This window comes from Leuciscus leuciscus, assembly GCF_965113295.1.
Source record: "Leuciscus leuciscus genome assembly, chromosome: 2".
Lineage (NCBI taxonomy): Eukaryota > Metazoa > Chordata > Actinopteri > Cypriniformes > Leuciscidae > Leuciscus > Leuciscus leuciscus.
This window is the reverse complement of record NC_138726.1, coordinates 7,416,748-7,444,427: the sequence shown is the minus strand read 5'-3', so window position 1 is coordinate 7,444,427 and position 27,680 is coordinate 7,416,748. Positions and strand designations below refer to the sequence as shown.

Here is a 27,680-nt window from a genome sequence, read left to right as displayed (position 1 = left end):
GTCCAAAATCGAATACTTCTCTATAAAGTATGCTTAAAAAGAGTAGTATGTACTCTTACATACTACTTACATAATACATAGTATTCAAAAATCAGTCGGCAAAAAGTCCCTGAATGGCCTACTTTCGTCGAGATTCTGAAGTGTGCATTCGATGGACACTTTGCTATCCCATGAGGCCATGGGAGAGGATTTATGAATGGTAGTGAAGTGACGCAGCTGATGCTGGTAGTTCATGTGATGGTAACAACATGGCGGATGTAGTACCACCGAATTTTACTCATCCTACCCTTTTTCAGACTTTATAGAATGTACTTTGTAGCGGTCGGAAAATAAATTCCAATTTAAATATAGTACCTACTCATGCCTAAATGCATTGAGCTGCTGCCATGTGATTTGCCTATTAGACATTTGCGTTAACGAGCAGTTGAACAGGTTTACCCAAGAAAGTGGCCGATGAGTGTGTATTGTATGTATTCTTGTAATTGCAACTTTATTTCTCAAATTTGCTCTATAATTTCTTACTTTGGCATTATATTTGCAACAAGTGGGGGCCTATAATCTTCCATTAATTTCCCCCCCAAAATTTTTCAACTTGCATATGTGTGTGTTTTCACAGGGAACGTGGTCTTAGTACCTTTCAGTTCCGTCCACACTGTGGAGAAGCTGGTTCTATCACCCACCTGGTTTCAGCTTTCCTCACCGCGGACAACATCTCTCATGGCTTAAACCTGAAAAAGGTTAGAAGTAGAAGATTAGTCCAACCTAAAGTGCTCAACAGCTCTTTAAAATGAGGGAAATGATGCAGTGCGCTTTTGACTTTATAGTTCAAAGTCTAATGCAATATCATTCTGACAAGATGAATGATGACTATTAATTGTGAGAGCAAATATCTTGTACTTTAATTTATGGTGGCAGCAAAGAGTTCAGATCCTTGGCCCGAGTCTATTAATTAAGCAAATGCAGATGTGACGTGTTAGTGATGAGCCCAGAATCAATGGAGCCTTTGCTGCTGTACAAAAACATGCAAATGAAAGCAGGCGGATATAAGAGCCTGATCAGAGCATTTGATCTTCTCACGTAACACACGTGTGTGTGTGTGTGTGTGTGTGTGTGTGTGTGTGTGTGTGTGTGTGTGCTTTTCCAGAGTCCTGTGCTGCAGTACCTGTACTATCTTGCCCAAGTGCCCATTGCCATGTCCCCTCTGAGTAACAACAGTCTGTTCCTGGAATACTCCAAGAACCCACTGCGAGAGTTCCTACACAAAGGCCTGTGTGTGTCCCTCTCCACTGACGACCCCTTGCAGTTCCACTACACCAAGGTCAAACTACAACCATCTTATACACTCTTTAATATAAAGGTTCTTCATTGCCATTGCAGGTTACATGAAAAACCTTAAATATCAATGGAGCCTTTCCATTGCACAATTTGTTTATTTTATAGTTATCTTTAGATTTTTAGATTCACAAAAGTGGTTCTTTTAAGAACGGTTCACTGGAAGGTTCTTAGGGGAATCAGAAATGGTTCTTCTATGCCAGGGGTTCTCAAACTTTTTGAGTGTGTGGACCACTATTTGTAATCAAGAATTTTCGCGGACCACCTCATAATACACATAATAAAATATGTCTACACACAGTCCTACCTGAATTAATCTGCACCTCTAAATAGGCTTACTAGCACTAAAACTATAACTGGTCATCACATCACAGGCTTGTTAAAGGAAAGTTTACTGCACACAACGGCTGCCACATATTTAATTTATTTATTTAGGCTACTCAAGCGCCCAGGGCATAATCAGGTTCATTTGAACAACAGGCTTATTTCCATAGCAATGTAGTATGAAATCTATACAGTAATAAGAACACTGGAATATAGTCAACATTTCAAAACCTTTGGCGATTTTAGGGGATTATTATTATTAATCTTCAGAGTTTTACAAGTCCTCAAAAAGTTTGTCCACTTAACAGCACATCTGCAAAACATTTCAGAAACGCGAGATCAAGAAACTAACTGGAAATTAAATAATAACAGGCCTTATTCATTCCATTTATAAACATTTCGTTTCATATAAACTGCCTATGCCTAACTGTGCGTTCACACACCGGACGCGAATAGCGCGTCAAATTCAAAAAGGGATTATGTGAAATTCGCGCCTGCCGCGTCTAGTGATACGCTTGACCACTTTGTATCAATTCGCGCGTCAAGAGCTAAATTGACGCGCGTAAAAACAAAAGTTTGAAGCGAAATTTCGTCCGTTGTGAACGCACCATTAAAGGCTATGCGTGTGATGTGATAATGAGAACATATTTGCCTCTGCCCTTTTCTCTTCAGAGAACCTGTTGCTATCCACCGAACCAATGTTGTGGTTCTAACGGCACTGGACTTGAATGTCACGGCCGAGCGCCACTAGCCTATTTCAGTAATCACAATAACTTGACAATTTAATTAAAATGTTATATCAATATAGGCCTACATATTCTTTTTACTTTTCTTTTTTTATGGGAATTTCCTGGTAAAATGAAGGTAAAAAAAATATTATTTTATATTTTATTTAGCCTTTCCACGGACCACCTGCAGTACCCTCACGGACCACTAGTGGTCCGCGGACCACAGTTTGAGAATGGCTGTTCTATGCTATGGCATCGCTGTGAAAACCCCGTTTAGGAACATTATTAAGGAGTGTAGCTGGACCCCAATTTCTTACATTTACCTGAAGTAACCACCTAAAATTTTAAATAATGCTCTAAACTTTCAATAAATATATTCAATAATGGATTTTGTAAATGTCTTATAAATCGCATTAATATTTTCCTACACAGTTTATAAAATATATAATATTTTATTTTTGTGTAACCCTGTTGAAATCATTATCATTAGTAAAGTTGGAATAAATAATTTCATAGTTTAATAAATAGTATTTGAGGTTAAAAAAGTACAAGGGAGGAAGAGGATCGCGAGACGCGTGAGATGGGAGTGTGTTTACTGATAAGAGAAACGTGGTTAATGTTAATATAGCTAATGCACCCGTTTTAGTGAAAGTGTTCAACAAGGACTCTTACATTCACTTTAATGGTGATAATTCTGTCAGTGTGAGTGGCATACTCTGCACCCGAAGACTGAAATTAGTGCTTAGTGTTTTGCATGGACTTTGCTAACAAGCTAGCGGCCAGCGATCTCGAGTAGTTAAGCCTGTGTGGAACTGTGCGAGTGACGATGATCAAAGACCCTGACGGAGCCGGATAGCATTACCGAGTGGTGGACTTTGCCCGTATCGTCGACCATGTGACTTTACTCGTCAACCATCTTCTCTTCTCTTCAACTCTCTTTGTCCTGTTTCCTGTTACTGACGCCTTTGATCCTGTCCGTGTGAGCTTACATCTACATTGAGTATATAAGGTACCATTTTTTTTGTTTGGCCTGTGTGGTGAAGCAGCCATTTCGTTTAAGGCTACAACGTACCCGAGCTACATTCAGGCCTGCATCATTTGAACATTTGAAGGGTATTTCAAATTTAAAATAGAGTTTTGCCGGCTATTTTATTTTCTTGGGCCCTATTGTTTGAATGTGAATTTAAATACCTTTGTGATCTGAAAAGTGAGTTTATTAATACCTTTTTACTTTCTGACACTTTTTCTAACTAAATCTGTCATTTTTTATAAAACAGTTGTGGTTACTGACTGATACTTTAAGTTGATTAAGGAAAAAGAGTAATTTTTTAGTTAAATGTGAAAGTATTTATAAGATAAAAGTACTTGAAAGACATTTCATTTCTGTTTAAAGTGTAAATAGTACTGCTTAAATAGTTATTTAGAGGGAAAGAGTATTTTATACTATGAGTTAATAATTACACACACACAAGTTGAATACTGATACATTTATTAGTGAAACTCACATATTTGACTGAAAAGAAATTTAAAGAACTCAGGATAGCCACCTCTCATTATAGTGAAGCAAGCTAGAGAGGCGCTACATAAATTGGAGGCACCGCTGGGATTAATAGTGTGGGTTTCTTGTTTTTGTACATTTTACATTGAAGATTAGCATTCTGAAACTTTAAATAGTGCTAACTGATAAGCTAATATGGAACGTATGAAAGAGCTAGTATCAGACTTAAAGGGATGGTGCCGTGGCGAGGCATTAGACGAGGCTCATGCAGTCATGGTGCTCATTCGAGAAGATGTAGACACAAGTGCAATAGAAGAGACAATGCAAACAGTGAAGTGTTTGGGACGTGTGCGAGTCCGAGGCCGAACTTTCAACAGCCAACTAAACCGATACTTGGTCTTGTGTGAATGTAAGGAAGTAGTAAAAGGCGAAATCGTTCCCTTTGAAGTGCTCCCTATTGATGGTGGAGGGCCGTGGCCTGTTATCATAGCAGATGCAGCTACACGAGCCAGTACACAAGTTGATATGTCTGGAATGCAACAAGCTCCAGGTAAACATGTTGAAGACCTTCGCACATTGTTCCCTGAAGATGAGGCTGCTGCCAAGTCAACAGAGGCCATTCTGCGAGCTGTGAGTGATTTACTTGACAAGACGTCCAAGTCCTCAGGTGAGCATGGAAGCTATCGCCGCCTACGAACTTTCTCCGGTTTGTTACCCACCCCCGCTGGGGAAGAGCAGTTCGACCACTGGGTGGGTCAAGCACGCCTCATGGTGGAAGAGTGTGATTGCTCTTACAAAGAGAAGAGGCGGAGACTGATGGAAAGTCTCAGAGGCCCGGCGCTTGACATTGTAAAAGCAGCACGAGCCAGTGATCCTGATGTGAGCCCCGAAGATTGCTTAGAGGCACTAGAGCATGCTTTTGGGACAGCAGAGTCAGGAGAAGACTTGTATTTTGCATTTCGTTTACTGCAGCAACAGCCAGGTGAGAAGCTGTCTGACTTCCTCAGACGTCTAGAACAGTCGTTGAATAGGGTGGTGCAGAGAGATGGTCTCCCCCTTGGATGTGCAGATAAAGCAAGACTTGACCAGTTATTGCGTGGTGCGATAGCCTCTGATCTGATGTTAGTTAACCTTCGTCTGAGAGAGAGAAGAGCAAAGCCCCCCACCTTTCTCCAGCTGTTGAAGGAGATACGCACAGAAGAGGAATATGAGGCCTCACGAAAGAAGATAACTCCTGTCCTGCAAGGTGGAAATGTAAGGCAGAATGCTGATGTGAAACAGACTGAAATTCAGAACTTGAAGTCTGAGATCAAAGAACTAAAGGCCTTGGTTGCTGCTGTCGTGTCTAAGCCAGCACAAGACACGTCAGTTAGCAGTGAGAAAATTCCCCCAAATGTAGTGTACAGTGAGTGCAGTTCGGACAGTGAGATAGCAGCTTTGAAAAAACAAATGAAGCGCTTGCAACAGAAAGTCACAAATAAAGTAGCTGAACCTCAAGCTGCCGTTTCAGCTGTGAATACCTCCAAACCAGTAGCCAGCTCCCCACAACGATCATTCAAAGTATCGGAGGAACACTTCTGCTATCGATGTGGTGAGAGTGGGCATTTTGCCAGGAAGTGTCAAAGCCCAGAAAACCAGGCTAAAGTTATCAAGAGACTTATCCAAGCTCTGAAGCTGTCCAAAAACAACCAGCCGTCAAGTGATGCCACCACTAATGCAGTTAACTGTTCTGTTAAGGAAAGTACAGCTGACATGCCTGAGAGTGTGCAGGTTCCTGATGGGTTAGTTGGGCCGCCTAGCCTAGTGCCGCTGAAGGTAAATGGACAACCCTGCACTGCTCTATTAGATAGCGGCTCTCAGGTGACGATCATTTTTGAACCCTGGTACCAGAAGTACTTGTCTGATATCCCCATTCAGCCAGTAGCTGGTCTTTCCCTGTGGGGTTTAAGTGAGTCTGGAGCTAGCTACCCTTACCGTGGCTACGTGGTAGTTGATGTGGAGTATCCAGCTGAGGTGTTAGGAACCAGTCAGACTGTAACTGTCCTAGCTCTCATATGTCCTAACCCCAGGAGTGAAGATAAGACGTCTGTCATTGTGGGCACCAACGCGAGCCATGTTAGACGCTTGGTGAATCAATGCAAAGATAATGGCATTGATGTCACCCGAACACTAGGCCTTCGTGTTCATGTGGAGGAAGATCAACCTGCTCTTAAGGGTGTTGCAGTCCCGGTCCAAGAGGAGGAGGCGGGCCGTGTCCGATGGATGGGTCCAGGGCCCTTGGTCTTACCCCCAGATGGTGACACTCAGGTTGTGTGCAAAGTTGACCTGAGGAAGCCTGTTGCTCAAGAAATCCTGATGATTGACTCCTCACCCGCAGCTGCCTTACCTGCTGATGTGATTTTTCATCCTATGGTTGTGCCCAGTGGGGCATTGGATGTCAACAGTTTGAGAATACTACTCAAAAATGAGTCTTCAAGAGAAACTTCCATACCTGTGGGAACAGTGATTGGATGTGTGTACCACATTGATTCAGTTGCGACGATTCCCCCTAAGGAGACTGCTTCCTCTGACTTTGATGAGAGCATGATCAATTTTGGAGACTCCCCCATCTCTGAACAGTGGAAGAACAGATTATGTAAGAAACTGGCTCAAAAGTCTCATGTTTTCTCAATGCACGAGTGGGACGTGGGATTAGCGAGAGGAGTAGAACACAGAATCCGACTTTCTGATTCCCGCCCTTTCCGTCAACGATCACGCCGGCTAGCCCCAGCAGATATTGAAGACGTGAGAAAGCATTTACAAGAACTGCTGCAGGCTGGGATCATAACAGAGTCGCGGAGCCCCTATGCATCCCCAATAGTTGTAGTTAGAAAGAAGACTGGGGCTATTAGGATGTGCATAGATTACAGACTGTTGAATAGCCGAACCATACCCGACCAGTACACAACACCATGCATTGAAGATGCGCTGAATGCTTTAACAGGAAGTCAGTGGTTCTCTGTACTGGATTTGCGTTCGGGCTACTACCAGATAGCCATGTCCGAAGAGGACAAAGAGAAGACGGCATTCATTTGTCCGTTAGGATTTTTTCAGTTCGAACGAATGCCTCAAGGCATTACTGGGGCACCAGCAACCTTTCAAAGGTTGATGGAAAAGGCTGTCGGTGACATGAACCTCTTACAAGTGCTGGTGTACCTGGACGACGTGATCGTGTTTGGAAAAACTCTTGAGGAACACGAAGAGAGACTGCTCAAGGTCCTAGATCGTCTCGGTGAAGTTGGGCTGAAGCTCTCAGTGGACAAGTGCCAGATCTGTCTGCCAAGGGTCAAGTACCTGGGGCACATTGTGTCTGCCGATGGAGTTGCCCCAGATCCAAACAAGATTGAGGCCGTCACTACATGGCCCATGCCAACAAACTTGAAGACGTTGCAATCTTTTCTAGGATTTTGCGGTTATTACCGTTGATTCATCCAGAACTATTCTGAAATTGTAAGACCACTGACTGAACTCACAAAGGGATATGCTCCAACTCAGAAGAGAAAGAAGTATGACCAAGATGTGAACAAAGTCTACTTGAAAGAATCAGAACCATTCGGGGAAAGATGGGACAAATCCTGTATAGATGCGTTTCATCACATAATTCACTGTCTGACACATGCGCCTGTCCTAGCATTTGCCAATCCACAACGTCCATACATCCTGCATGTGGATGCAAGCTTGAAGGGTCTGGGTGCTGTTCTTTACCAAGAACACCCTGGAGGCTTGAGACCAGTTGCCTTTGCCAGCAGAAAAGTCAGCTCTGCAGAGAGAAACTACCCCATACATCAGCTGGAATTCTTGTCTCTCAAGTGGGCAGTAGTCGATAAATTCCACGACTATTTGTATGGGGCAAGATTCACCGTACGTACTGACAACAACCCGCTGACGTACGTGCTGTCCACAGCCAAGCTCAATGCGGTGGGGCATCGCTGGCTAGCTGCCCTATCGACGTACGAGTTTGATGTGCAGTATCGCCCAGGCCGACAGAACATTGATGCAGACCTGTTGTCCAGGAACATGTCAGAGGAGGATGACGATGGCTGGGTGACTATACCTCAGTCTGGAGTGAAAACCATCTGCCGGAGAGTCTGCATACCAGAGTCTGCACCTAGTACATCAGTCTGTGTTGCTCAGCTTGGAGCATCTCCCCACTGTGTCCCTGACCTGTATGCGTTTCCAGCACACATGGAGTTAAAGTCCCTGGAACTCATGTCCAAAATGAGTCTCAGAAAGGCTCAAGAAGAGGATGAAGCCATTGGACCGGCCATCCAAGCCGTCAAGAGTGGGCACTGGCCAGAGGAGGGGGACATGAGTCCTGAGTTGTCCAGATTGAAAAGAGAAGTTGGGAAGCTGTCAATGAAAGATGGATTGCTGTACCGGTACACTAAGAGACCATCCGGAGATGTGGTCAATCAACTCATCCTGCCAAGAGAGTTCCGGGAGATGGTTATGCAGGCCATGCATGATGACGTGGGGCACCTTGGACAAGAAAGAACTGTTGACCTGCTCCGAAGTAGATTCTTTTGGCCTAGGATGTCGAAGCAAGTGGAAGAATACATTAAGAACTCTGGGGAGTGTGTCACTCACAAGACCCCCATACAGAGAGCTGCTCCATTGCACCAGATCGTAAGTCAGGGGCCTATGTATTTAGTGTGCATGGACTTTCTTTCCATGGAGCCTGACTCCAAAGGCATAAGTAACGTGTTAGTGGTCACGGATCATTTCACGAGATACGCCCAGGCTTTCCCAACTAAAAGCCAGAAGGCCCATGTTGTGGCAAAGGTTCTGATGGAGAAATATTTCATACATTATGGACTACCTTCAAGGATCCATTCGGATCAAGGAAGAGATTTCGAGAGCCGTCTGATCCGAGAACTGTTGACCTTGATGGGGATACGCAAGTCGCGGACAACAGCGTATCATCCGCAAGGAGACCCGCAGCCAGAAAGGTTCAAGCGGACTCTGCTCTCTATGCTTGGTACATTAGGCCGGGAGAAGAAGCGTACGTGGAGTCAACATGTGCCTTACCTGGTCCACGCGTACAACAATACTAAGTGTGATGCCACAGGGTACTCACCTTACCGCTTACCACCTTACAGCTACTCATGTTTGGCAGAGAGGCGAGACTTCCTGTTGACCTGTGCTTTGGAACGTCCCCAGATGGCATAGAAGAGGCGTCTCACACCCGATATGTCACAAAGCTGAAGGAAGACTTGAAGCAAGCCTACAAGTTAGCCTCTGATGCTGCAGACAAACGGCACCAGAGAAACAAGAGGTTGTATGATCGCCAACTTACCTTTCAGTCCATAGAGATCGGCGACAGAGTACTGCTCCGGAATCTAGGCTTGAAAGGCAAGCACAAACTGGAAAGCAAGTGGAGTCCTGACCCGTATGTTGTCGTTGGAAAGATGCCAAACCTACCTGTGTTCAAGATCAAGCGGGAGGATGGAAGGTTAGGGACAAAGACTATACACAGGGACCACCTTCTTCCGATTGGACAGCTGGTGAGAATGCCTTTCACTGACCAGGATGTTGATCCGCCTGAGAAACCCAAGACCAGAGCAGACACTCGTAAGAGAAGTCAAAGGGACTCAAGACCAGAGGTTCAAGAGTTACAGGAGTTTTCTGATTCGTCCTCTGACATGGAGTATTATGTCACTCACCGTTGCAATCGGAGAGAGCCTGTCCCGAGGGTGCTAAATACTGCCAGGCCAGTAATTGAATTAAAAGATGACCCTGAAACCGAACATGAAAATGATTCAGGCCCAGAAGAGGTTGATCAGAACTCTGAACCAGGACCTGAGGATGAGGAGTGTGATCCAGAAGTAGCTCTGGAAGAGACTAGTGAAGCTGGATCGGAGTCTGAACAAGTAGTATCTGAGGTCCAGGAGGATAGAGTGCAGCCCAGATCTGAGCCTAGACCTAAGAGAACTGCCAAGCCAACTATTAGACTTACCTATGATGAGCCTGGTAGATCAAGGGATGAGCCTTTGACTATTGTACACAGAGGGATAGTCATTAAAATAGGAAAACACTAGACACACTAGTTATTATGCCCTTATGACTCCTTTGTTAGTTTATTAGTGTCTGATGAGGACACGCAGACATTTAAAAGGGGGAGGGTGTAACCCTGTTGAAATCATTATCATTAGTAAAGTTGGAATAAATAATTTCATAGTTTAATAAATAGTATTTGAGGTTAAAAAAGTACAAGGGAGGAAGAGGATCGCGAGACGCGTGAGATGGGAGTGTGTTTACTGATAAGAGAAACGTGGTTAATGTCAATATAGCTAATGCACCCGTTTTAGTGAAAGTGTTCAACAAGGACTCTTACATTCACTTTAATGGTGATAATTCTGTCAGTGTGAGTGGCATACTCTGCACCCGAAGACTGAAATTAGTGCTTAGTGTTTTGCATGGACTTTGCTAACAAGCTAGCGGCCAGCGATCTCGAGTAGTTAAGCCTGTGTGGAACTGTGCGAGTGACGATGATCAAAGACCCTGACGGAGCCGGATAGCATTACCGAGTGGTGGACTTTGCCCGTATCGTCGACCATGTGACTTTACTCGTCAACCATCTTCTCTTCTCTTCAACTCTCTTTGTCCTGTTTCCTGTTACTGACGCCTTTGATCCTGTCCGTGTGAGCTTACATCTACATTGAGTATATAAGGTACTAGGGATGCACCGATCCACATTTTTTCACTTCCGATCCGATCCCGATACCTGAATTTGGATATCGGCCGATACCGATACTATTCCGATACCAGAGCTGTGTTTGCTTTAATATTATTATTATCATTATTGTTTATTTTATATGATGCTGAAATAAACTCCTCTCAACAGGCAAGTATGATATGTAGGCCTACATATTTATGCATGTATGGTAAGTATAAGGTCAGAAAAGGAAGTCAGAAAAACAGTAAATCCTGTTAACAGGAAAAATCCCATTCTGAAAACAAATATGCAACTGTAGGTCATGTCAATATTTATTACATTCCCAAAATGTCAAATACTTGAGTCTTGAAATATAAGAAAAGTGCAAGTGTAAACATCTTACACACACACACACTGTCTAAAGGGTGATCCTCGCTCCGATGCTGTAACTCTCTCGATGAATGCTCGATCAACATCAGCCATGTGCAAACAGACAAGCGGATTTCGCCTCAGACGCGCGTCAATTTCGCTTCAAACTTTTGCTTTTTACGAGCGTCAATTTCGCTCTGGGCGCGCGAATGGATTCAAAATATTCAAGCGTCCAACTAGACGCGGCAGACGCGAATTTGACGCGCTATTCGCGTTTGGTGTGAACGCACAGTAACGTGGTGCTTTTTTAAATGTTTGATTGCATTCGTTGTGTTGTACGACGCGAGGGAGCTTCAACGAGCTCTGAATTACGGCTTTGCAAACATTGCATTTTGCTGTCTTGCTCTGCGGTGTTTCCAGTGTGAAGAATTTCCACACAGCGGCCGCAAACTGCGGAATGGATTTCCTGAGCGGTGGCGTGTCTCATAACTCTGTGTCTCATTGAGCCGCGCCTCCGTTCAGGAAATCCATTCCGCAGTTTGCAGCCAGCTAGCAGACTAGCCGGCGGGAATCACTTTTGCAGTCATTTCAGCAGACAACGTTAAAGCGCAGACATGACTCAAGGATATCGGATATCTCCGCAGGTTGGATCGGGAAAATCCGATACGTGAATTACGCTGGTATCGGTCCCGATACCGATACTGGATCGGATCGGCCCCATCCCTATAAGGTACCATTTTTTTTGTTTGGCCTGTGTGGTGAAGCAGCCATTTCGTTTAAGGCTACAACGTACCCGAGCTACATTCAGGCCTGCATCATTTGAACATTTGAAGGGTATTTCAAATTTAAAATAGAGTTTTGCCGGCTATTTTATTTTCTTGGGCCCTATTGTTTGAATGTGAATTTAAATACCTTTGTGATCTGAAAAGTGAGTTTATTAATACCTTTTTACTTTCTGACACTTTTTCTAACTAAATCTGTCATTTTTTATAAAACAGTTGTGGTTACTGACTGATACTTTAAGTTGATTAAGGAAAAAGAGTAATTTTTTAGTTAAATGTGAAAGTATTTATAAGATAAAAGTACTTGAAAGACATTTCATTTCTGTTTAAAGTGTAAATAGTACTGCTTAAATAGTTATTTAGAGGGAAAGAGTATTTTATACTATGAGTTAATAATTACACACACACAAGTTGAATACTGATACATTTATTAGTGAAACTCACATATTTGACTGAAAAGAAATTTAAAGAACTCAGGATAGCCACCTCTCATTATAGTGAAGCAAGCTAGAGAGGCGCTACATAAATTGGAGGCACCGCTGGGATTAATAGTGTGGGTTTCTTGTTTTTGTACATTTTACATTGAAGATTAGCATTCTGAAACTTTAAATAGTGCTAACTGATAAGCTAATATGGAACGTATGAAAGAGCTAGTATCAGACTTAAAGGGATGGTGCCGTGGCGAGGCATTAGACGAGGCTCATGCAGTCATGGTGCTCATTCGAGAAGATGTAGACACAAGTGCAATAGAAGAGACAATGCAAACAGTGAAGTGTTTGGGACGTGTGCGAGTCCGAGGCCGAACTTTCAACAGCCAACTAAACCGATACTTGGTCTTGTGTGAATGTAAGGAAGTAGTAAAAGGCGAAATCGTTCCCTTTGAAGTGCTCCCTATTGATGGTGGAGGGCCGTGGCCTGTTATCATAGCAGATGCAGCTACACGAGCCAGTACACAAGTTGATATGTCTGGAATGCAACAAGCTCCAGGTAAACATGTTGAAGACCTTCGCACATTGTTCCCTGAAGATGAGGCTGCTGCCAAGTCAACAGAGGCCATTCTGCGAGCTGTGAGTGATTTACTTGACAAGACGTCCAAGTCCTCAGGTGAGCATGGAAGCTATCGCCGCCTACGAACTTTCTCCGGTTTGTTACCCACCCCCGCTGGGGAAGAGCAGTTCGACCACTGGGTGGGTCAAGCACGCCTCATGGTGGAAGAGTGTGATTGCTCTTACAAAGAGAAGAGGCGGAGACTGATGGAAAGTCTCAGAGGCCCGGCGCTTGACATTGTAAAAGCAGCACGAGCCAGTGATCCTGATGTGAGCCCCGAAGATTGCTTAGAGGCACTAGAGCATGCTTTTGGGACAGCAGAGTCAGGAGAAGACTTGTATTTTGCATTTCGTTTACTGCAGCAACAGCCAGGTGAGAAGCTGTCTGACTTCCTCAGACGTCTAGAACAGTCGTTGAATAGGGTGGTGCAGAGAGATGGTCTCCCCCTTGGATGTGCAGATAAAGCAAGACTTGACCAGTTATTGCGTGGTGCGATAGCCTCTGATCTGATGTTAGTTAACCTTCGTCTGAGAGAGAGAAGAGCAAAGCCCCCCACCTTTCTCCAGCTGTTGAAGGAGATACGCACAGAAGAGGAATATGAGGCCTCACGAAAGAAGATAACTCCTGTCCTGCAAGGTGGAAATGTAAGGCAGAATGCTGATGTGAAACAGACTGAAATTCAGAACTTGAAGTCTGAGATCAAAGAACTAAAGGCCTTGGTTGCTGCTGTCGTGTCTAAGCCAGCACAAGACACGTCAGTTAGCAGTGAGAAAATTCCCCCAAATGTAGTGTACAGTGAGTGCAGTTCGGACAGTGAGATAGCAGCTTTGAAAAAACAAATGAAGCGCTTGCAACAGAAAGTCACAAATAAAGTAGCTGAACCTCAAGCTGCCGTTTCAGCTGTGAATACCTCCAAACCAGTAGCCAGCTCCCCACAACGATCATTCAAAGTATCGGAGGAACACTTCTGCTATCGATGTGGTGAGAGTGGGCATTTTGCCAGGAAGTGTCAAAGCCCAGAAAACCAGGCTAAAGTTATCAAGAGACTTATCCAAGCTCTGAAGCTGTCCAAAAACAACCAGCCGTCAAGTGATGCCACCACTAATGCAGTTAACTGTTCTGTTAAGGAAAGTACAGCTGACATGCCTGAGAGTGTGCAGGTTCCTGATGGGTTAGTTGGGCCGCCTAGCCTAGTGCCGCTGAAGGTTAATGGACAACCCTGCACTGCTCTATTAGATAGCGGCTCTCAGGTGACGATCATTTTTGAACCCTGGTACCAGAAGTACTTGTCTGATATCCCCATTCAGCCAGTAGCTGGTCTTTCCCTGTGGGGTTTAAGTGAGTCTGGAGCTAGCTACCCTTACCGTGGCTACGTGGTAGTTGATGTGGAGTATCCAGCTGAGGTGTTAGGAACCAGTCAGACTGTAACTGTCCTAGCTCTCATATGTCCTAACCCCAGGAGTGAAGATAAGACGTCTGTCATTGTGGGCACCAACGCGAGCCATGTTAGACGCTTGGTGAATCAATGCAAAGATAATGGCATTGATGTCACCCGAACACTAGGCCTTCGTGTTCATGTGGAGGAAGATCAACCTGCTCTTAAGGGTGTTGCAGTCCCGGTCCAAGAGGAGGAGGCGGGCCGTGTCCGATGGATGGGTCCAGGGCCCTTGGTCTTACCCCCAGATGGTGACACTCAGGTTGTGTGCAAAGTTGACCTGAGGAAGCCTGTTGCTCAAGAAATCCTGATGATTGACTCCTCACCCGCAGCTGCCTTACCTGCTGATGTGATTTTTCATCCTATGGTTGTGCCCAGTGGGGCATTGGATGTCAACAGTTTGAGAATACTACTCAAAAATGAGTCTTCAAGAGAAACTTCCATACCTGTGGGAACAGTGATTGGATGTGTGTACCACATTGATTCAGTTGCGACGATTCCCCCTAAGGAGACTGCTTCCTCTGACTTTGATGAGAGCATGATCAATTTTGGAGACTCCCCCATCTCTGAACAGTGAAAGAACAGATTATGTAAGAAACTGGCTCAAAAGTCTCATGTTTTCTCAATGCACGAGTGGGACGTGGGATTAGCGAGAGGAGTAGAACACAGAATCCGACTTTCTGATTCCCGCCCTTTCCGTCAACGATCACGCCGGCTAGCCCCAGCAGATATTGAAGACGTGAGAAAGCATTTACAAGAACTGCTGCAGGCTGGGATCATAACAGAGTCGCGGAGCCCCTATGCATCCCCAATAATTGTAGTTAGAAAGAAGACTGGGGCTATTAGGATGTGCATAGATTACAGACTGTTGAATAGCCGAACCATACCCGACCAGTACACAACACCATGCATTGAAGATGCGCTGAATGCTTTAACAGGAAGTCAGTGGTTCTCTGTACTGGATTTGCGTTCGGGCTACTACCAGATAGCCATGTCCGAAGAGGACAAAGAGAAGACGGCATTCATTTGTCCGTTAGGATTTTTTCAGTTCGAACGAATGCCTCAAGGCATTACTGGGGCACCAGCAACCTTTCAAAGGTTGATGGAAAAGGCTGTCGGTGACATGAACCTCTTACAAGTGCTGGTGTACCTGGACGACGTGATCGTGTTTGGAAAAACTCTTGAGGAACACGAAGAGAGACTGCTCAAGGTCCTAGATCGTCTCGGTGAAGTTGGGCTGAAGCTCTCAGTGGACAAGTGCCAGATCTGTCTGCCAAGGGTCAAGTACCTGGGGCACATTGTGTCTGCCGATGGAGTTGCCCCAGATCCAAACAAGATTGAGGCCGTCACTACATGGCCCATGCCAACAAACTTGAAGACGTTGCAATCTTTTCTAGGATTTTGCGGTTATTACCGTTGATTCATCCAGAACTATTCTGAAATTGTAAGACCACTGACTGAACTCACAAAGGGATATGCTCCAACTCAGAAGAGAAAGAAGTATGACCAAGATGTGAACAAAGTCTACTTGAAAGAATCAGAACCATTCGGGGAAAGATGGGACAAATCCTGTATAGATGCGTTTCATCACATAATTCACTGTCTGACACATGCGCCTGTCCTAGCATTTGCCAATCCACAACGTCCATACATCCTGCATGTGGATGCAAGCTTGAAGGGTCTGGGTGCTGTTCTTTACCAAGAACACCCTGGAGGCTTGAGACCAGTTGCCTTTGCCAGCAGAAAAGTCAGCTCTGCAGAGAGAAACTACCCCATACATCAGCTGGAATTCTTGTCTCTCAAGTGGGCAGTAGTCGATAAATTCCACGACTATTTGTATGGGGCAAGATTCACCGTACGTACTGACAACAACCCGCTGACGTACGTGCTGTCCACAGCCAAGCTCAATGCGGTGGGGCATCGCTGGCTAGCTGCCCTATCGACGTACGAGTTTGATGTGCAGTATCGCCCAGGCCGACAGAACATTGATGCAGACCTGTTGTCCAGGAACATGTCAGAGGAGGATGACGATGGCTGGGTGACTATACCTCAGTCTGGAGTGAAAACCATCTGCCGGAGAGTCTGCATACCAGAGTCTGCACCTAGTACATCAGTCTGTGTTGCTCAGCTTGGAGCATCTCCCCACTGTGTCCCTGACCTGTATGCGTTTCCAGCACACATGGAGTTAAAGTCCCTGGAACTCATGTCCAAAATGAGTCTCAGAAAGGCTCAAGAAGAGGATGAAGCCATTGGACCGGCCATCCAAGCCGTCAAGAGTGGGCACTGGCCAGAGGAGGGGGACATGAGTCCTGAGTTGTCCAGATTGAAAAGAGAAGTTGGGAAGCTGTCAATGAAAGATGGATTGCTGTACCGGTACACTAAGAGACCATCCGGAGATGTGGTCAATCAACTCATCCTGCCAAGAGAGTTCCGGGAGATGGTTATGCAGGCCATGCATGATGACGTGGGGCACCTTGGACAAGAAAGAACTGTTGACCTGCTCCGAAGTAGATTCTTTTGGCCTAGGATGTCGAAGCAAGTGGAAGAATACATTAAGAACTCTGGGGAGTGTGTCACTCACAAGACCCCCATACAGAGAGCTGCTCCATTGCACCAGATCGTAAGTCAGGGGCCTATGTATTTAGTGTGCATGGACTTTCTTTCCATGGAGCCTGACTCCAAAGGCATAAGTAACGTGTTAGTGGTCACGGATCATTTCACGAGATACGCCCAGGCTTTCCCAACTAAAAGCCAGAAGGCCCATGTTGTGGCAAAGGTTCTGATGGAGAAATATTTCATACATTATGGACTACCTTCAAGGATCCATTCGGATCAAGGAAGAGATTTCGAGAGCCGTCTGATCCGAGAACTGTTGACCTTGATGGGGATACGCAAGTCGCGGACAACGGCGTATCATCCGCAAGGAGACCCGCAGCCAGAAAGGTTCAACCGGACTCTGCTCTCTATGCTTGGTACATTAGGCCGGGAGAAGAAGCGTACGTGGAGTCAACATGTGCCTTACCTGGTCCACGCGTACAACAGTACTAAGTGTGATGCCACAGGGTACTCACCTTACCGCTTACCACCTTACAGCTACTCATGTTTGGCAGAGAGGCGAGACTTCCTGTTGACCTGTGCTTTGGAACGTCCCCAGATGGCATAGAAGAGGCGTCTCACACCCGATATGTCACAAAGCTGAAGGAAGACTTGAAGCAAGCCTACAAGTTAGCCTCTGATGCTGCAGACAAACGGCACCAGAGAAACAAGAGGTTGTATGATCGCCAACTTACCTTTCAGTCCATAGAGATCGGCGACAGAGTACTGCTCCGGAATCTAGGCTTGAAAGGCAAGCACAAACTGGAAAGCAAGTGGAGTCTTGACCCGTATGTTGTCGTTGGAAAGATGCCAAACCTACCTGTGTTCAAGATCAAGCGGGAGGATGGAAGGTTAGGGACAAAGACTATACACAGGGACCACCTTCTTCCGATTGGACAGCTGGTGAGAATGCCTTTCACTGACCAGGATGTTGATCCGCCTGAGAAACCCAAGACCAGAGCAGACACTCGTAAGAGAAGTCAAAGGGACTCAAGACCAGAGGTTCAAGAGTTACAGGAGTTTTCTGATTCGTCCTCTGACATGGAGTATTATGTCACTCACCGTTGCAATCGGAGAGAGCCTGTCCCGAGGGTGCTAAATACTGCCAGGCCAGTAATTGAATTAAAAGATGACCCTGAAACCGAACATGAAAATGATTCAGGCCCAGAAGAGGTTGATCAGAACTCTGAACCAGGACCTGAGGATGAGGAGTGTGATCCAGAAGTAGCTCTGGAAGAGACTAGTGAAGCTGGATCGGAGTCTGAACAAGTAGTATCTGAGGTCCAGGAGGATAGAGTGCAGCCCAGATCTGAGCCTAGACCTAAGAGAACTGCCAAGCCAACTATTAGACTTACCTATGATGAGCCTGGTAGATCAAGGGATGAGCCTTTGACTATTGTACACAGAGGGATAGTCATTAAAATAGGAAAACACTAGACACACTAGTTATTATGCCCTTATGACTCCTTTGTTAGTTTATTAGTGTCTGATGAGGACACGCAGACATTTAAAAGGGGGAGGGTGTAACCCTGTTGAAATCATTATCATTAGTAAAGTTGGAATAAATAATTTCATAGTTTAATAAATAGTATTTGAGGTTAAAAAAGTACAAGGGAGGAAGAGGATCGCGAGACGCGTGAGATGGGAGTGTGTTTACTGATAAGAGAAACGTGGTTAATGTTAATATAGCTAATGCACCCGTTTTAGTGAAAGTGTTCAACAAGGACTCTTACATTCACTTTAATGGTGATAATTCTGTCAGTGTGAGTGGCATACTCTGCACCCGAAGACTGAAATTAGTGCTTAGTGTTTTGCATGGACTTTGCTAACAAGCTAGCGGCCAGCGATCTCGAGTAGTTAAGCCTGTGTGGAACTGTGCGAGTGACGATGATCAAAGACCCTGACGGAGCCGGATAGCATTACCGAGTGGTGGACTTTGCCCGTATCGTCGACCATGTGACTTTACTCGTCAACCATCTTCTCTTCTCTTCAACTCTCTTTGTCCTGTTTCCTGTTACTGACGCCTTTGATCCTGTCCGTGTGAGCTTACATCTACATTGAGTATATAAGGTACCATTTTTTTTGTTTGGCCTGTGTGGTGAAGCAGCCATTTCGTTTAAGGCTACAACGTACCCGAGCTACATTCAGGCCTGCATCATTTGAACATTTGAAGGGTATTTCAAATTTAAAATAGAGTTTTGCCGGCTATTTTATTTTCTTGGGCCCTATTGTTTGAATGTGAATTTAAATACCTTTGTGATCTGAAAAGTGAGTTTATTAATACCTTTTTACTTTCTGACACTTTTTCTAACTAAATCTGTCATTTTTTATAAAACAGTTGTGGTTACTGACTGATACTTTAAGTTGATTAAGGAAAAAGAGTAATTTTTTAGTTAAATGTGAAAGTATTTATAAGATAAAAGTACTTGAAAGACATTTCATTTCTGTTTAAAGTGTAAATAGTACTGCTTAAATAGTTATTTAGAGGGAAAGAGTATTTTATACTATGAGTTAATAATTACACACACACAAGTTGAATACTGATACATTTATTAGTGAAACTCACATATTTGACTGAAAAGAAATTTAAAGAACTCAGGATAGCCACCTCTCATTATAGTGAAGCAAGCTAGAGAGGCGCTACATTTATATGTTAAAAAGACATTATAGTTCGACACTGTCACCTTGTCTGTTCAGGCTTTTATTTTGAAAAGCGCCGTTCTTCTTCTTCGGAAAGTTTTTTTTGTGACGCTAAAACTTCCTGCTACTCTCTCTCTCTTCACAATGTGGTGCTCACGCGTCGTCGGAAGAACGGTAAAACTTGTAAACACTTTAATTATTTATCGTGTTCATCCATTTGAATCTTGTAAAGAAAGAGTTTACATTGTGATTGAATTTATTTTTGTATTGCTCGTACATGTTATTTTTTTAAGAGCTCCGAACTGTGATGGTGTGTCGAGCTAGAGAGCATGGTAGCTGATGGCAGAAACTCTTTGAATTAGCGCCCTTGGAGAAGCGGAATAAGGTATGAAGGAGTTTGTATGTCTGGAGTTTGTATTATCAAAAAGAGATTTTGTTTAAGGAAAAGAGAATGTCAATACTTCATTTGTTTAGGGGTTTATTGCACATTTCATCAATATAAAACATATTCTTTCTGTGAACAATTATAATATATTGTATTTCATTTAAAAGAAGCATGTGATATTTCATTTGTCATAAAGGCTTAAAAACATATTTCATTCCATATTTCATATTGGTCATCTGTTGAAATTGTGTGTAAACTTGATTCATATGTGAACATAATATATGTGCAAATTATTTGTGAAGCTACATAGAAGCATTTTGTATTTCTTCTGTTTCTTCTGTAGTTTTCACGGTGTTCATGGTTTTGTGATGCATGGTGCTCATTGAGAGGAAGAAATAAATCGACACCCGTTTGAAACTCTCTGCGTCTTGATGAATATATCCAAGGGGCCGCTACAGTGAAAACTCATCGCTGCACCAGCCCTGCCGTCCCCGGTGAGAAGCTGACGCCATCACATCTGAGGTCCATCCACCAACCTAATACCATCCAGTTTACTTCGCTTGCATCCAACTCATGCACCCAGGCAAGACTTAAAATGGACAGCATGCTTAAGGTACAGCTAAAGCTGCAAAAAGAGACACTGGATGCCAAGGAGCAAAAAAGCTAAAAAGGGACAATTTCTACACACATCCTTGCAGCATAACTGAAGTGACTTAAATAATAATATGGTATTATAAGGTCAAAATATCTTGCAAGCTAATTCTCAGTTCCTAACGCTTCTAAAACTGGTGATTATTTCAAGAAACTAGCTCATGCGCTTGGGTAATGTCTATTTATGAAAAGGTAGAAAGGGAGTTTTTTGTTGCTACTACTGTTTTAAGCTAAAAATCCTTTAGATGTCCATAATCTGTTAATGCTCAGCATAAACATTACTCTGTGGTAAAAGATAACTACAGCTTACAAGTGAAAATTTGGGCGTTGGACAATCAAAGGCTACACTCGACTTAAAGCAGCAGCACAAACAAACAAGATGTCACTTAAAGACACCCCATGCAGGTCTAGCTCACGTGAAAGAAAGCTAACAGAGAAAGGCAAAGAGATGCATGACCAAGACACCAGAAAACGTGAGAAAGCATTTAACAAGTCTTATGATTCTTGGAAGCTTGTAGCAAGGGAGACTAGGACAAAATTAAAAACCCTCTGTTCATCAGAAGACCTTATTGAATTACAGCAAGACATTCAAGCAAAGCGTGATGACGTAAGCAAGCAGTATGAACCTATACTTGGTAACAGTAACACCACACCAGAGATTGTAAAGAAAATGGATGCCTGTGTTACGCTAACAAAAGACATTTGTGACCTCATAAGTATTCGTCTAGAGACCGTTAACCAAGATTATAATGATCAACTTGAGAAGGAAAGGGTAAGAGAAACATTAAACAAAGATGAATATGGGTCTGTCTTTGGCCACACTAAAACTGAAACGGTGAGCTCAGTGGAGTCACCGGAGAGACTGAGCAACCACTCCAGCTCAGCCAGTACCCACAGCAGTAGAGTAGATGCACAAGCCGAGCTTGCGGCTAAGCTGGAACAATCAAAAGCCATGAAAGAAATCCAAGCACAGCAAGCACATCTTCAGAAGTTAGAAGGTGAATGGAAACTTAAAGAGGCAAAAATGTTAGTAGAAATGAAACAAAAAGAGGTGGAAATGCAACAACAGTTGGAACAAGAGAGAACCAAATTGCAGCAGTTACAAGCAGCAAAAGATGTTGCCATAGCAGCAGCTCGTGTGAGAGCATATGATGATTTTGAAGGGTTTGAGAACCATGATGAGGTGATTAATGACACAACTAACTCTGCTTGCTACAGAAAGGAAACTGAACCTCGATTAAATCCTGATGCTGCATCATTCCAACCTCACCAAATTGCTCCGGAGGTGACAATGTCCCAGGAGTCTGTCAGTCTAGCCCAAGCAATCGCCAGCTCGCTAAGCATGAACCGCTTGCCTGTCCCTGAACCAACCATGTTCCGTGGTGACCCTTTACAGTTTACAGATTGGAAGATGTCATTCATAGCTCTTATTGACAGAAAACCCCTCCCACCAAGTGAGAAGATGTTTTATCTAAAAAATTATCTTGCTGGAGAGGCGCGCAAAGCTGTAGAAGGTTTCTTTTATCGAGATTCGGAAAGTGCATACAATGGAGCATGGAAAGTCTTACAAGACAGATATGGGAACCCGTTCATCATACAAAAGGCTTTCCGAGATAAGCTCATGAGATGGCCAAAGATCAACACAAACGACCCACTTGCACTACAAGAGTTTGCTGACTTCCTCCAAGGCTGCACTGAGGCGATTTCCCACGTTAAAGGACTAGCTATCCTTAACGATTGTGAGGAAAACCACAAGTTGCTCAAAAAACTACCGGAATGGATTGTGCGCAAGTGGAGTCGAATTGTTGTAGAGGAACTTGACTCATCCGGAAGCTATCCAGATCTTGCATGCTTCACAAAGTTCCTGAGCAAAGAGGCACGGATAGCCTGTAACCCTATTGCTTCTCCATTGTTGATGAACTTCAAGGCCACAGATGAAAGATCACCAAAGAGAGCCAGAGCTCTCAACACAAATACACAAACTAAGAGTTTCACTCAGGAGAAACAAGAAACAAACAGCAGTAAACCAAAATCACTGCTCTGTCTGTAAAAGTGAAGCTCATAACATCACCAAGTGTCCCACCTTCGCAGCAAAGAGTGGTGAAGATAAAAAGGCATTCATCTGTGAAAATCGGCTCTGCTTTGGGTGCTTGAGGAAGGGTCACATGACCAAAGATTGTAAGAGACGACACACATGCAACACATGCAGCCGTCGTCACCCAACCTGCTTGCACGATGACAAGAAACAAAGACCTGTGGAAGCAACAACGAATAGCTCCACTTCCACAGAAAACCGTGCAAGCTTGGAAATGCACAAGGTTGTATCCCATGCATCAACACAACGTGTTTCTGCTACCTCAAGTATCGTCCCAGTCCTTGTGTCTTCAATACAAGAGCCACACAAAGAAGTACTTACGTACGCAATACTGGACACACAGAGTGACTCAACGTTTGTCTTAGAAGATGTACTTGACAAGCTGAATGTTGATGCCCAACCAGTAAAATTAAAATTAAGTACTATGACGGCTATTGACACAATCATATCTAGCAAGAACGTCCATGGTCTACAAGTACGAGGACTGCACTCTAAGAACCACATCCAATTGCAGCAAGCCTACAGCCGTGACTTTATCCCGGTGGACAAGTCTTACGTCCCAACGAAGGAAACAGCTTTACTCTGGCCTCATCTCAGACATTTGGCAGATAAGCTACCACCTCTTCAAGACTGTGATGTAGGGCTCTTGATTGGCTATGACTGTCCAGCAGCACTAGCTCCTCTTGAGGTTATCATTGGAGACAGAAATCAACCATTTGCACAGAGATCAAAACTAGGATGGAGTATCATAGGCTCATCAAATCCTCACCTAGACAGACAAGGAAGTCAGAGCTTTGTGCATCGGCTCACAGTAAAGGAACTGCCAATTCCATCGACGACAGATGTTCTAAAAGCCCTAGAATCAGACTTTACAGAGAGAACTTATGAAGATAAATATGTGTCCCAGAACGATGTTCATTTCATACAGTTCCTCAGTGACAACATCACACAGAAGAAAGACGGACATTATGAGATGCCCCTCCCTTTCAAGGGCAACAATCCACCCAACCTACCAAACAACAAGAGGCTAGCCACAGTTCGCCTGCAGTGTCTTAAGAAGAAGTTAAAGACCAATAAACAATATTATGATCATTACAAAACATTCATGGAAGAAACAATTAACAAGGGTGATGCAGAGCCTGCCCCTACAACATTTGCAGGAGAGACTGAGTGGTACCTTCCGCATCATGGCATCTATCATCCCAGAAAACCAAACAAGCTGAGAGTCGTATTCGACTGTTCAGCCAAATTCCATGGTGTTTCTCTAAACGACACTCTGCTAACTGGGCCTGATCTTATCAATCCTCTGGTAGGAGTTCTCTGCCGCTTCAGGAAAGAGGCCGTAGCGATCATCTGTGATATCGAAAGAATGTTTTATCAGTTCTCCGTCACTCCTGAATCCCGGAATTATCTGAAATTCCTCTGGTGGAAAGGTGGAGATTTGGAGAAGGAACCACAGGAATACAGGATGGCGGTTCATCTCTTCGGAGCCGCCTCGTCTCCAGGATGTGCCAACTTTGGCTTAAAACATCTCGCACGGCAACACAAAGCTACTTATCCACTAGCATCAACATTTGTGGAGAAAAACTTTTATGTTGATGACGGGCTAGTCAGCGTCCCATCAGTCGAGGAAGCCCAGAAACTGATCATTGAGTCACAGGAGTTGTGCAAAAGAGGAGGTCTACGCCTCCATAAATTCAACTCAAATGAGGAAGCAGCCCTCGCCTGCTTAGATCCCTCAGAAAGAGCAGCAACCATCAAACCTCTAGGACTGGATCCAACCCTATCAGAGCGTGCACTCGGCATTCAATGGTCGATTGAAACTGATACTTTCAGTTTTAGCAGCAGCTTGAAAGATCAGCCTTCAACCCGGCGTGGTTGCCTTTCTGTCATCGCCTCTCTTTATGACCCTCTTGGATTCATCGCTCCATTCAGCCTAACTGGAAAGCGTATACTTCAAGAGCTGTGTCACAGAGGCATCGGATGGGATGATCCACTCCCAGAAGATATGAGGCCACGGTGGGAGGAGTGGATAAATGGGCTTCAGAGGTTGAGAGAGGTTTCAATTCCGAGATGTTACCACCCACATGACTTCCATAACATATGTGAATATATTGTAAAATGCAATTTATTCCTGTGAGTATGTCTGTATGTCTGGAGTTTGTATTATCAAAAAGAGATTTTGTTTAAGGAAAAGAGAATGTCAATACTTCATTTGTTTAGGGGTTTATTGCACATTTCATCAATATAAAACATATTCTTTCTGTGAACAATTATAATATATTGTATTTCATTTAAAAGAAGCATGTGATATTTCATTTGTCATAAAGGCTTAAAAACATATTAAATTCCATATTTCATATTGGTCATCTGTTGAAATTGTGTGTAAACTTGATTCATATTTGAACATAATATATGTGCAAATTATTTGTGAAGCTACATAGAAGCATTTTGTATTTCTTCTGTTTCTTCTGTAGTTTTCACGGTGTTCATGGTTTTGTGATGCATGGTGCTCATTGAGAGGAAGAAATAAATCGACACCCGTTTGAAACTCTCTGCGTCTTGATGAATATATCCAAGGGGCCGCTACAGATTTTATAAACCAGGTTAAGCCTGACATATGAAATAATAGTCAGAAAAATACACTTTTTGAAACTGAACGGTTTATTGAACCTTTATACCAAATTATTTTTAAAAAAGAGTAAAAAAAAATACAGTATCATATTTGATACATCAGGCTTTTATGGCTCCTATAGTATGATATAATGAGAATATGAAGCTCATACTTGAGGAGGAAAAAACTGACAAAACTGAGAAAAATTTGCAATTTGGTTCAGTTTCTGATATTTAGCCTGCCCTATATGGCCAAAAAGAAAGATGAAATTCTGATAGCTTAAAATGAAATTAAATGAGGTATTTTAACTTACATAAAATGCATATAAATATCACTCCCTATTTGCTAATAAGATATCCTAGTAACTAGTAAGATGAAATATTAAAAGGCTTTTTAGTTAGTAAAAAAAAAAGAAAAGAAAAAAAGGTATGAATTAGAGGGCAGAATGTTAAAAATAATATAACAATAAATGTTCCAACAGGACTGTGAATGGAATTTAAAAAAATATAATTTGTAGCCAGTTGAAACTATTCAATAATAAATACTCTAATAAAAAATAAGCAAGGAAAGGAAGTCACGGATGGTCCTTTTGTTGATTAATTATTATCCAAATTCTATGGCCGTAGGCATGAGGCTGAAGTAGCCTATGAAATAAATGCTGTCCTGTTGTTGAGACCAAGAGCCACCAAGATAGCTCAATAAACAAAACAAAAAATTTCTCACACCAGTCGTGTTTTGTTTTATTCGTGACTGAATCAGTGTTTTTGTATGAATCGCTTGAGTGAATCATTCAAAGACTCACTCACAACACACTTGTCACCACATACTTCTGTAGCGATGTAACTTGCAGAAAGATCACTGAATTAAATCCTCTCAATTAATGTCGGCATGAAATGGAAGTTGCATTAGTCTTTTCTTCCATATTGTGATGTATATCAGAGTGAAACACTTCTCGAACAAGAACAAATGTATTTAGTGCGGGACTTGATTTTGTCCATTGAGAATTGATTGGATCGTTGTCGTTTGCTGTTGTTGTGATCTCATGTGAGTGACAGGTTGCCCCGCCCTCACGTCAGTTAACACTTTATCAGAGAAGGGATGTCGCTGTGAGGGAGGGGAAGTTGCTTTGTTTAAATAATAATAATAATAATAATAATGTGCACTGATAGATTATTTATATTAAATACTGCAATATTCCCAAAAAACAAGAATTACTCATTTTGATTTCATTACTGTATATTTAAAAAGCACGTAATCCCAGCACAATTTCTCAAAGTGGCTTGAACTTTTTGAACTTCAAAATGTTAATTTATTAATTAATGCATTTAATGTAAATAAAATTAAATAAAATCCATTTCTAAGTTTAATTTGTAAAGAAAAATTATATATTTATAATAAGTTTTTAGGTAAATCATATATACTTAATGCGTTTTTATTTCATTTTATTTCCATTAATTGGCATTTTGAAGTTCCAGCCTACACAAGTCTGCGTCTTTGAGAAATTGTGCTTGAATTACATACTTTTTAAATATACAGTAATTTGTGTATATACAGTAACTTTGTAATTGTTTTATGATGTGTACTGCAGGAGGCTTTAATGGAGGAGTATGCTATTGCAGCCCAGCTGTGGAAGTTGAGCACATGTGACGTGTGTGAGATCGCCAGGAACAGTGTCCTGCAGAGTGGCCTTTCCCACGAGGTAGTGCACATCCTCAATTCATAACATTTATATAAATATTTGTTAAGCACAACACTGAAGCCCTTTGCCATTTTCCTCAGGAGAAAAAGTACTTCCTTGGGGTCAATTACCTAAAGGATGGGCCAGAGGGGAATGACATTCGGCGGACAAATGTAGCCCAGATCCGCATGGCCTACAGACACGAGACCATGTGTAATGAACTCAGCTTCCTCGTAGACGCAGTAAAGTCAGAGGTCGTCGGGTCACAGTAGCTGTCCAGTACGTCTCTGCTAAGCCCTCTGTGCCCATATACTGTACATGCATGGTTGCTATTTTTATATACTGTAGGAATGGATGCACAAGAATCAAAATTGTAATGTTTATTATTTAGTCTTGCTCTGCTTCTCATATTTCTAATACCCAGCCTTCTTGTAAACACCGCCGTCTGCCTATGCAATGCTTTGAATGGGCGTTTCAAAGGGGGTTTGGCATTCTTGACATTACATTACATGGGCAGTGTCTCCCCCCTGTGGAGATTTGTGAACTATGTCCTCTATACATGTATACATGTGCAATTGGAAATAGCCTAGTTGTCAGGCAGACACTGAGATGCTTCTGTGGCAATCCAAATTGTCTGGAACATTCCACCCCTGCTCTGCTGAACCAAACATTATCCTACCGAAACTCTCGCACCACTTGCACATCTTTCCCATCTCGTGCCTAACTCCAATTCATTTCACAGAAATTCTCCACTGTCCTTTCAGTAATAAAAAATGTAACTAAAGGTACACTATGTAGCTTTTTTTTTTTTTT

At 43.1% G+C, this 27,680-nt stretch overlaps 3 protein-coding genes across 3 annotated transcripts; all 3 read left to right on the top strand.

The window, feature by feature from the left end:
• Positions 1-27,680, top strand: LOC309493017 (AMP deaminase 3-like). Its single transcript, XM_082162080.1, has 4 exons — positions 1-737; positions 1,145-1,318; positions 26,778-26,888; positions 26,969-27,680. The coding sequence occupies exons 2-4, from the start codon at positions 1,193-1,195 to the stop codon at positions 27,137-27,139; spliced, it is 408 nt and encodes a 135-aa protein (XP_082018206.1). The 5' UTR covers positions 1-737; positions 1,145-1,192; the 3' UTR covers positions 27,140-27,680.
• On the top strand, positions 2,777-22,530 carry LOC309492898 (uncharacterized protein; the record flags this gene model as incomplete). Its single annotated transcript, XM_082161938.1, has 2 exons — positions 2,777-2,854; positions 19,466-22,530. Exon 2 carries the CDS (start codon positions 20,860-20,862, stop codon positions 22,528-22,530), a length of 1,671 nt encoding a protein of 556 aa, XP_082018064.1. The 5' UTR covers positions 2,777-2,854; positions 19,466-20,859.
• On the top strand, positions 10,178-14,786 carry LOC309492899 (uncharacterized protein; the record flags this gene model as incomplete). The annotated part of the gene is made up of 2 exons (XM_082161939.1): positions 10,178-10,583; positions 11,676-14,786. The coding sequence occupies exon 2, from the start codon at positions 12,360-12,362 to the stop codon at positions 14,784-14,786; it is 2,427 nt and encodes an 808-aa protein (XP_082018065.1). The 5' UTR covers positions 10,178-10,583; positions 11,676-12,359.

What these genes read in the sequence shown, in the direction of transcription:
- LOC309493017 (XM_082162080.1), top strand. Translation starts at nt 1,193, where the DNA reads ATGTCCCCTCTGAGTAACAACAGTCTGTTCCTGGAATACTCCAAGAAC. An exon ending in TGCAGTTCCACTACACCAAG is followed by an intron (nt 1,319 to 26,777) that starts GTCAAACTACAA and finishes TGTGTACTGCAG; the next exon opens with GAGGCTTTAATGGAGGAGTA. An exon ending in AGAGTGGCCTTTCCCACGAG is followed by an intron (nt 26,889 to 26,968) that starts GTAGTGCACATC and finishes CATTTTCCTCAG; the next exon opens with GAGAAAAAGTACTTCCTTGG.